General features: G+C 42.1%; 1 protein-coding gene across 1 annotated transcript; it reads right to left on the bottom strand.

Moving 5' to 3' along the window:
- Positions 1 to 6376: 6376 nt before the first annotated feature.
- Positions 6377 to 7993, bottom strand: LOC138005253 (uncharacterized). Its single transcript, XM_068851510.1, has one exon. The coding sequence runs from the start codon at positions 7991 to 7993 to the stop codon at positions 6377 to 6379; it is 1617 nt and encodes a 538-aa protein (XP_068707611.1).
- Between the last annotated feature and the right edge of the window lie 2546 nt (positions 7994 to 10539).

Raw genomic sequence — 10539 nt, 5'->3', positions numbered from 1 at the left:
CTTAATTCGATCTTTTATCCTGTCCCACGCGTCGCCACGCTCGATCGTTATCGCTTTGTTTTTCCCCTTGTTTTCGTTATGGCAGTTAATCTTCCCAAGGTCCTTATTCTGGGGCATTCTTTTGTTAAGCGTTTGTCTCGGGACATTAGCAGGGGTTTCGATTACAGAGCGGATTTAAATTTTGGCCTCGAGGGCTCTCTTTCAGTACATTTCTATGGCGTGGGTGGACGCACCATCGACAAACTTCGCACTCTCGATCTTGGTATAATAAATTCCCTTTCGCCTGAAATTATTATCCTAGAGATCGGCACTAATGACCTCACCATTTTGCCGCCAGAAGTGATAGGTTCGGCGCTGGACGATCTAGTTCAGTTGCTTTTATCTAGTTTTCCCGTGCGCGTGGTTGGTTGGTGTTATATCATACCTCGTGCTCTCTCGCATCCTGACTCGGCGCTCTTCAGGCAGAGAGCTGAGAAACTGAACACTTATGTCAGTGTGGTACTCGATTCTACCCCCAATGTTTTTTGTTGGCGTCACAGAGTTTTTAATCGCCCAGCTAAGGATTATTATTTACCGGATGGTGTTCATTTGAACTCTGCCGGTCAGTATCAATTGTATCGTAGCTATCGCGGGGCCATTTTACACGCCTTGTCCTACCTGTAATGTGACATAAGGCATGGGGTTTTTGTTTGTAGTTTGTTTTGCGTTGGACATTGTATTTTTTCCATGTGGTGTATTCCACATTGCAGAGGGTTATCCTCTTGTTTTTTGATTGATATGCGGGGTGTATTCCTTGCAGTTTATATTTCTGTTGGACTTTGTCCTCAGATCATGTGGTGTACTCCACATTACCTTGTTTGAATGTGTGCGGGCAGTCTATAAGGAGGCTTTTAGCGTCAACTTTATCGTTGACAGGTTTTTCCTTGCCCTATTTATTTCATGTTATTTGTGTGTTTTCCATCATCTTATTTTATTTTATTGATTTGTTGTCTCATTGGTTTTCTCTTTCTCAAATGGATAATACTTTCTGGAACGCTTTGATTCTGCCATCTTTCTTTTTGCCTCCTTTGATTTTAGTATTATTCAGAGATGTCAACTCGACGTTCTTCTCGTGCCCGCGTTCCATCCAACTTAGCTGTGCAAGCTGCAGCTAGTAGTCAGCCTCCAGAAAGAGGTTTCGCCGCAGCGGAACATCATCTGTTCCTTCCCTTAGTGGTCCTTCGGCAAGGGTGCAGGAGATACCTGCAAGCGTACAGGAGACACCTGCAAGTGTACAAGAGATCCCCCTGACAGCTGAAATCATCGACACCATTGTTCAACGTGTCACGGATGCTGTCACCCAACGTCTGGCCAATGGTGCTAGCACTGACAATTCACAGTCCTTGCCATTTTCAGCGTCCACTCAGCCAGCTCCCAGTGCTTCAACTCCAGGCTTAGCTCCTCCCGCCACTCTGCTCGAGGTCCCCGTTGGGGCCCCACACAGTTCAACACCACAAGCTCACGTTGCTGGCCCAGCTACCACAGCATCACCAGCACCAGGTCCATCACCGGGTCCAGCCTCTTCCTCCCTATTTGCTGAAGCTGTCGTCAACAATTCCCTGGCCATCACACAAGCTAGCATTGCAGGTATGCCCAGCACTCCCGAATGTTTGTTCACCTCGCCAAGTTTGGCAATTGATGCTAGAGTCTCAGAGAAGATACGGGGGAAGATTTGGAACAATGAATATTTCGAGTTTAGTTTATTATTAACTAACCCAGTAGTGGAAGATCGTTATCAGTTAACGGTAAAAGGTGCAGAGGGCAACTCGGCAGCACCAGCCATATGCCTTGAGCCTGTGGCCAAATCCAAAAAGGTTTTAATGCTAGATGCATGGTTTAACTGTTTTCATATTTTTGTGGCCATTTACTGCCAAAAGTACCCCACTGAGGCCCCTGCCCTCATGAAGTATGGGGAGGTGGTTCAGGATTTGGCAGCCAGGGGGCACAATTGGAAATTTTACGATGAAAACTTCCGGTTTTTGAGGCAGTCGCAACCTGCGTCCTTCCCATGGGGGTCCATTCATTGGGAATTATGGATGCGCTCTCAAACATCGGTCATACGCAAAGTGCCCATCCAGCCCCCATCCTCCAGGACTCGTTTTGACACTCCGCCATTAGGTTACTGTTTTAAATTCAGTAGGGGTGCTGAATGCGCCGGTTGTCAATACAAGCACATGTGTTATAAATGCGAAGGGTCTCATCCACCCAGATCTTGTCTTTTTCGTGCCCATAGTAAAGCCTCAAAAACCCCTGCCCAGGCTGCCAAACCCTCACTCCCCAGGTCACAGCCAAAATGAACTTCCCACACCAGTTAAGGTAGACCGACTTAGTTTCTTTTTGTCTGGGTACACTCCTTTCATTGCAGAGCACCTTGTTTCAGGTTTTACTTTCGGTTTTTCCATTCATCATGAGGGCCAACGAATCTCAAGCCATTCCCAAAATTTGATGTCTGCTTTACATAATCCAGATGTGGTGGATCTCAAAATAGAAAAGGAACTTTTAGCCGGTCGTCTGTCGGGCCCATTTGCGAAGCCTCCTTTATCTCCATTCAGAGTGTCACCACTGGGTGTCATCCCGAAGAAGACACCCGGGGAGTTTAGACTCATACACCACTTGTCTTATCCTAAAGGTTCCTCGGTCAATGACGGTATTTCTCCTGAATTTTCTAGTGTCCGCTATGCAACTATCGCAGATGCCATTAGGCATATCCGAGCAGCTGGCACAGGGTGCTTTTTGAGTAAAACAGACATCAAAAATGCCTTCAGAATTATCCCTGTTCACCCTAAGGATTATAATTTACTGGGTATGAAATGGCGTGATCAATATTACTTTGATAAATGCATGCCCATGGGCTGTTCCAGTTCGTGTCGCACGTTTGAGTTATTCAGCTCTGCTTTGGAATGGGTGGCCCAGAAAAAGTTGCACATCAGTCATATTATTCACCTTCTCGATGATTTTTTAATAGTTGCTGCTTCTCGTGAAATATGCCAGCGACAGCTTAATCTCTTTGTAGATCTATGTGGTCACCTTGGCGTTCCCATAGCACCAGTAAAAACTTGTGGCCCTGCCACTACCTTGGCATTTGCAGGAATTGAATTGGATACCATTCGGTTAGAAGCTCGCTTGCCTGCGGAAAAAATTTCTAAGTGCAAAGACCTAATTGCTGACTTCCTTAAGAGGAAAAAGGTGACATTAAGGGAAGTCCAATCATTAACTGGTCTTCTCAATTTTGCATGTTCTATTATTCTGCCAGGCAGAGCCTTTTTGCGCAGACTTATTGATCTTACCATTGGCATCCAGTCACCGTTTCATTTTATTCGCCTCAAAAAAGAGGTGAAGGCTGATTTAGAAGTTTGGAAGGAATTTCTAGATGAATATAATTGCAAATCTTTTTTCTTGGAGGATTTTTGGCATACCTCTGAGCACTTGAATCTCTACACTGATGCCTCTGGCTCGCTAGGTTTTGGTGCTCTCTTCCAAAATCACTGGTGCTATGGGTCCTGGCCACCATCATGGACCATGTATAACATTGCTACCTTGGAATTCTTCCCTATTGTCCTCAGCCTGTTCCTCTGGGGTAGTGCTATGAGCAACCGCTGTATTCTCTTTTTTACCGACAATGAGGCCCTGGTCCATGTTATTAACAAAAAATCATGCAAAGACCAGCACCTTATGTTTTTTGTGCGTAAAATGGTTTTGATCTGCTTAAAATATAACATCTTATTCAAAGCTAAGCATATACCGGGGATCCACAACCATCTAGCAGACTCTTTGTCTCGCTTGCAGATCCAAAAATTTCTTCAAATGGCCCCGGCCTCCATGGATCAATCACCAACAGACATCCCCCATCACCTGCAGCCACAGAATTGGCAAATATAGTTTTACTTCTTGTCAAATCCAGCCTGCAACCATCGTCCATTCCTACGTACAAGAGAGCGTGGAAGCTTTTTTATCAATTCCTTTTTAATACCTTACCAGGTACTAGTGCAGATATTCCCATTTCACCTCCTACTTTAGCCCTCTTCATTGCGTATCTCTTCGATCATCATTATGCTTCATCCACTGTTAACACTTATGTTTCGGCAATTGGTTATAGCCACAAGTTAGCAGGTTTGCATGATCCAACTAAAACCTTTTTTATCAATCAGATGCTTAAAGGGTATGGGAAGATTGGCTTTCGCCTCGACAGCAGCCTCCCAATTACTCTGTCAATTCTCCATAGGATAGTGTGGGCCGCATCGCAGCTTGCGGATTCTTTTTTCAACACATGTCAATTTCAGGCAATGTGCTTGTTTGCATTTTACACATTTGCCAGGGTGGGGGAAATCACTGCATCAGCTTCAGGCACCACCATCCATCTACACCAAGTTTCAAAATTAGTGAACAATAAGCAAGAAGCTGAGGCCTTTAAAGTCACATTTCTCAATTATAAGCATAATTACAACAAATCCCCCTTTTCCCTAGTCATTTCCCGTCAAACTACTTGCTGCCCTGTGCAACATTTATTGGCTTATTTGCAAGAACGAGGTCACAACCCTGGGCCCCTTTTTCAAATGCCTAATGGTTCTCCTGTGCCTCGGTCAATTTTTACAGATAAGCTTTCCACAGTGCTTAAGTTCTGCGGTCTTGATCCATCCAGGTATAAAGGCCATAGTTTTCGCATCGGTGCTGCAACACATGCTGCTGATAAGGGGATGTCTGATGCGCAGATTAGGGCCATGGGGCGCTGGAAGTCTAATGCCTTTTTGAAATACATTCGCTTACAATCGATGTCGAACTAGCCCTGGCAACAGGCAGGGGATGTTGCCTTGGCATCTTACCCCTAGCGACAGGCCTGATTAGCAGGGGCAGCAGACCTGTCGCTGGGGGTACATTTTTCTTTTTTGGTACGGGGTCTTGTTTTCGTTCAGCATTGATCTCTTTTCTTTATTTAGTTCATTTTGATGTGAACCTTGAAGATTGGCCTGAGTTTGAGTAGCAAGGGCAGCAATTTCAGGCCAACCTTCCTTGGTTATGTTTTCCCAAGAATGCTTTCTGAACATATTTTTGTTTATATGTAACAATTTTCCTGTATGCCAGAGAGATGCGTTTATTATCAGTTGCACTGAGCCTGATCAGCAAAGGCAGCAGACTCTGGCAACTTCACTGGTTCCTTTCTGCTTTTGGCGCGCCGCTTTTCCTTTGGGTGGGGTGTGCATCATCATTAGTTTTCGAATTATGATGCTTTGGCGTTCTGTAGCCCCCACCTTTACTGGGGCCAAATTTGTATTTTGTGAATATACGATTTTATCTTATGATGAATTCATTAAAGCGGCTATGGGCAGCTGCCCATAGCCAATTCAGTCCATCGAATGTTTTTGTGTCAGTCTAGGGGGCCCCCGTAAACGAGCTTCGGGAAAAGCGGCCTAGCCTTCTGTAGTCAGGAGTATATTTTTCGCACATGGGATAGCATAAAGGTGTATTTAAATGTCTATTTAAACTGTTGTTACTAAATTAGTCATCCTACATTTTAAATGCAATTAAGTTTAGATACCTCATTAAATATCATACTGAGTTCTGGTTCTTGCCAGCCAAACATGTGAGTAAGATCACACCATCTGTTGGGGTATGTCAACCTTCGCAAAAGGATCAAGAGTGCTTCAGGACCAGAGCATACCGTTCTTTGTTTACAAATATAAATGTCAGGAAGCTGAAGGGCAGTAGCAATTCTTACAAAATCATCCTTCTGGAATCTATGAAACAAAATTAAAGAAACTTTGGCATGACTATGTCATGAACAATTACAGTTATGTTAAATTTATGTCCTAAGTGCTTCTGCAACACGACAGCACTAGGCATTAAGCAAGGAAATTACACAGTGCAAGAAACAGCCAACACAGTGCCATTAATAGCTATTTTTGAGGGTACTTTAAAAGTGGTTGTAATGTTGTAATCCTCCTTACCGCAGATAACTCCTTTTGTTTTTTTTAGGGCGAAAGAGATTGAGCTCTAGGCTGGAAAGCCCTTTTCCCTGAGAGCCGTGATTGTCTTTCTAGAAAGCGACTGTAAGAGAATGCCTGTATGTCGCTAAAATCTAGGGTTTGCTAAACTTCGGTATCTAAGAGAACAGCGCGTTCAGATGACGCTTCATTAATAGCTATTTTTGTGGGTACTTTAAAAGTGGTTGTAATGTTGTAATCCTCCTTACCGCAGATAACTCCTTTTGTTTTTTTTAAGGCGAAAGAGATTGAGCTCTAGCCTGGAAAGCCCTTTTCCCTGAGAGCCGTGATTGTCTTTCTAAAAAGCGACTGTAAGAGAATGCCTGTATGTCGCTAAAATCTAGGGTTTGCTAGATTTTTTAACGTTGGGGAGGGATCTTAGCTCTGACCGAAAGGTCTTTGAGTGATTTGTCCTTCCTGTAAGCGACAATAGGGGCATCCGGGAAAATTCGTGCAAGGTTCGGGTTGTTAGTGATCAAAAACCAGTTCTTCATTAGGATCTCTTTAAGTTTCAGTACGCTTGGGTTGTAGGTGGTGACGAACGGTAGAATGTTTTTGGATGTCATTGGGTTGTATTTCAAAGCGTTGTTTCGTGATGAGAAATCGACTTTGGCTTGTATTTTGTTTACAAGCTCTTCTGGGTAGCCGCGTTCGAGTAGGCGGAATTTAAAATCCCGTTTGTTTGACTCGAATTTCTCTTTAATTGAGTTCGTTCGTAACAAGCGCAGTGTCTCTCCTTTAATGAAACCCTTTTTCACGCTGAGGGGGTGGCATGAAGAGAAGTGCGTGTATTGGAACGTTTCTGTGGCTTTGAAATGTGTTTGGACATCGAGTATTTTGTTCCACGCGAAACATGGTCCTTTGAAAACTTCGGTATCTAAGAGAACAGCGCGTTCAGATGACATTTCACATGTAAATTTGATTGTGGCATGGAATCTGTTAGCAAAATCAACGAAATTGCTGATTTCTTGTTTGCTTGAAGTCCATACTGAGAAAATGTCATCAATGAACCTTTTCCAGATGATAGGTTTGTGAGGGCTGGAAAGGAGTAGTTGCTTCTCTGCATGGCCCATAAAAATGACCGAGAAGGCTACTGCCATTTTTGTGCCCATTGCTATACCGTGGGTTTGCAGGAAGAGTTTGCCATTAAAATGGAACGAATTTTCTTTTAATATCAGCTTCATAAGGTCCCCAAGAGTGGATGTGGGGATTGGCGGGCTGGGCTGATAATGATCGTTGTAGTATTGGCAAACAACCTTGATTCCTTCTTCTTGTGGAATATTGGTGTAGAGTGAGCAAACATCGAGTGTGGCGATGATTGCGTTGTCTGGAATTGGTGTGTTTTCAATGAAACGAGCAAAGTCAGTTGTGTCTTTAATGTATGATTCTTGTTTCTTAGCAATTGGCTGTAAGAGCGAGTCAATGAAGCTTGAAATGCATTCTGTAGGGCAACCGTTTCTGGAAACTATTGGTCTGCCAGCTAAATTCGGTTTGTGGATTTTAGTCAGTGTATAGAATTCCGGTATTCTGGGTGGATTTTGACTATTGTTGAGGCACTTGAAAGTCGTTTCGTCAATGTGTTTGTTAACATACAGTTTATTGACTATAAGTTTGGTATTGTTAGCCGTTGATACTACTATTGGTTCTTGTAGAGGGGTGTAGTAGTTTGTGTCACAAACTTGATCATTGCCCTCTGTGATTTTTCTCTGAGTATCCATAACGACTGTGGTGTTTCCCTTATCAGCTCTTTTAATGTTCACCTTCCTGTTTGCGCGAAGCTTTGTAAGGGCTTCTCGTTCTTTTGCTGATAGGTTGTCCTGCGTATCGCAAAACGGTATTGTAGCAATCTCATATTTTGTTCGTTCCAAGTAGTCTTCAAGTGCCACTGAAGGTTGTGGTGGCGGTTGCACGTTAGATTTGACATGTAACGGGTGTGGTTTGCTATTACGATCAGCGAAGAGAAATTTCAAGCGCATGTTTCTGGTGAAATTGTTGAAGTCTTTGATCAGACTTTTGTGTGAGTCCGGTTTTAGAGCTAACATTTGCTAAAAGCGACAAAAATCTTCAGTTCAAAAGCTGATGATCCGGTACCTGAAATTTCAAGCAGTGTGTTCTTTTATGGCCAGAGAACATTATGCGCTGATTTCTAACTGGTCTGCAAATTGTTCTTGTGGTGCCATCAATAAACCCCCAACAATCCCTAAGTGGGGCCCCTTTATCAAAAATGGCCTTGGAGAAGGTCTCTGGATCTAGCCAAGCAAGGTCTAAATCCTCCAAAAGGTGTCCTAACCTTTGATGAATATCAGAAAGAATCTAAAATGAAAGCAAAAAAGGTGTATTTAAATGTCTATTTAAACTGTTGTTACTAAATTAGTCATCCTACATTTTAAATGCAATTAAGTTTAGATACCTCATTAAATATCATACTGAGTTCTGGTTCTTGCCAGCCAAACATGTGAGTAAGATCACACCATCTGTTGGGGTATGTCAACCTTCGCAAAAGAATCAAGAGTGCTTCTGGACCAGAGCATACCGTTTTTTGTTTACAAATATAAATGTCAGGAAGCTGAAGGGCAGTAGCAATTCTTACAAAATCATCCTTCTGGAATCTATGAAACAAAATTAAAGAAACTTTGGCATGACTATGTCATGAACAAGTACAGTTATGTTAAATTTATGTACTAAGTGCTTCTGCAACATGACAGCACTAGGCATTAAGCAAGGAAATTACACAGTGCAAGAAACAGCCAACACAGTGCCATTAATAGCTATTTTTGTGGGTACTTTAAAAGTGCCAAGCGTAGGTTTTGCACATATACAAAGCCAGCTCACAATTTATACATCGCAGAAATACGGCTGCCAAGAGTTTACTGGTTATGTATGACAGTTGCCCAAAATTTTAAACGACAGGAAAATTTCGACTATCCAACGAGGGTCTCGAGATTATACAAATTACAGGGGCACCCATGTCAATTTCCGGAAAATATCTGTTTGGAAGACGATTTCAGACCTATAATTTTCGAAACATTTGTTGAAAACTGCCTTGCTTGCCTGCCTCTTCTAGCATTTTCGAACATCTGAAAAATGGTATAATTGCCAATTTTTAACGGATTTTTGCCCTAAAATGGTCACCTAGAATTTTCGGGCGCCTTTTTTCTGGCTGAAATTTTCGAAAAGGTAAGTTTTGATCCCTATAATTTTTCGGATCACTAGACTTTCAGCTAGGAAATCCGAACAGATGAAAAATTTTAAGGGGATAAAAATATGCCTATATCTACCGTTTCAATACAAAAATACGTTTAGCAATGCTATATTTAAGTGGTTTTGAACTATAGTGTCGTTGGGTACCCCTGAAATTATACATTAGGGGTATAGAAATTATTGCTAAAATCCGAGACTCGGAGATGTCAAAACCCTTGTTTAAAAATTCAGCACCAAAATCTAATTCCTGTTGATGGACGACAAAAGTAGTTCGCACTCAAAATGGTGGATTGGGCAAAAGCAACGTGATTGATTTGGTGGCTTCTTTCCGCGAAGACCCACTGTATTTGAGACTCAGCTGGATTATTAGTCTAAAATTTGCTATTACGTTTAAATAATTAAATTTTCTATTGCCGATTCGTGGCTGCGCAAAAAAAAAATGTCGGGTAACACAAGTAATTAAACTAGCTCAGAATAAAAATGTGTACCTGAACAAGTTCTCGAAATCATAGCCACAAATGTCTTCAAAATGAAGATGTGGGCTGACGTCGCTGTCTTTGGATGACACTACTTTCCGCACACATTATTTCTACAATTTTTTTCATAACCCGCCTGTTCATAAGCATAAAGACAAAATAGTGAATCAGAGGTTTCCATCTATTAAAAATTAAAGAAAAAAGCCCAATGGAAGCCATTAAAGTGCTTAGTTCTACCAATATTGTTACAAATTTACTCACCGCCTCATTGCCGCCATGTTCCAAAGGGATGTTTACACTTTTTACTAGTGTCCAGTCCACTTAGCGTCATTTGGCGTACATGTGAAGCTTACGTGAAGGAAGGAAACTTATCGACGGCAAACGGTAACTTGATGTTTGCCGTTTGCCGTTTGCCGTAAACGTGATGCTTAATCTGTCTAACACAACCTGTCTGCAAATTAAATTGTCAGTACATTTTTGTTACCGGGTATAACCACGACAGATAAAAGCCATGCTTTATGCAAAACAGCATGGGAAAGCGACTCATGTAATAACAAACTCAGCTATCTGATTATTTTTTACCGATGATACAACTTGAGACTTTGTTTTTCACACTTTCTGAAGGAATTGTTCAACAATATTCCATACTGAAATGGCATGACTTTGGCTAAAGAAAGGAAGTCTTTTTTCAATGTCTTCTGCTGAAGAGAATGTATGTGCATTTTCAGCCACCTTTTGAATTAACTTTACAGTATCTATATACTGCTTAGGGTTGTACTCCCTACTGTTGTCCTACCATGTCCAGGTAATGATAGTCTAAATTTAACAATTTCTTCATTGAGTTT

The sequence above is a fragment of the Montipora foliosa genome, chromosome 6 (assembly GCF_036669935.1).
Source record: "Montipora foliosa isolate CH-2021 chromosome 6, ASM3666993v2, whole genome shotgun sequence".
Lineage (NCBI taxonomy): Eukaryota > Metazoa > Cnidaria > Anthozoa > Scleractinia > Acroporidae > Montipora > Montipora foliosa.
Note: the sequence above shows the minus strand (reverse complement) of the source record. Positions and strands in the feature narration are given on the sequence as shown.

What these genes read in the sequence shown, in the direction of transcription:
- LOC138005253 (XM_068851510.1), bottom strand. Translation starts at nt 7,993, where the DNA reads ATGCGCTTGAAATTTCTCTTCGCTGATCGTAATAGCAAACCACACCCG.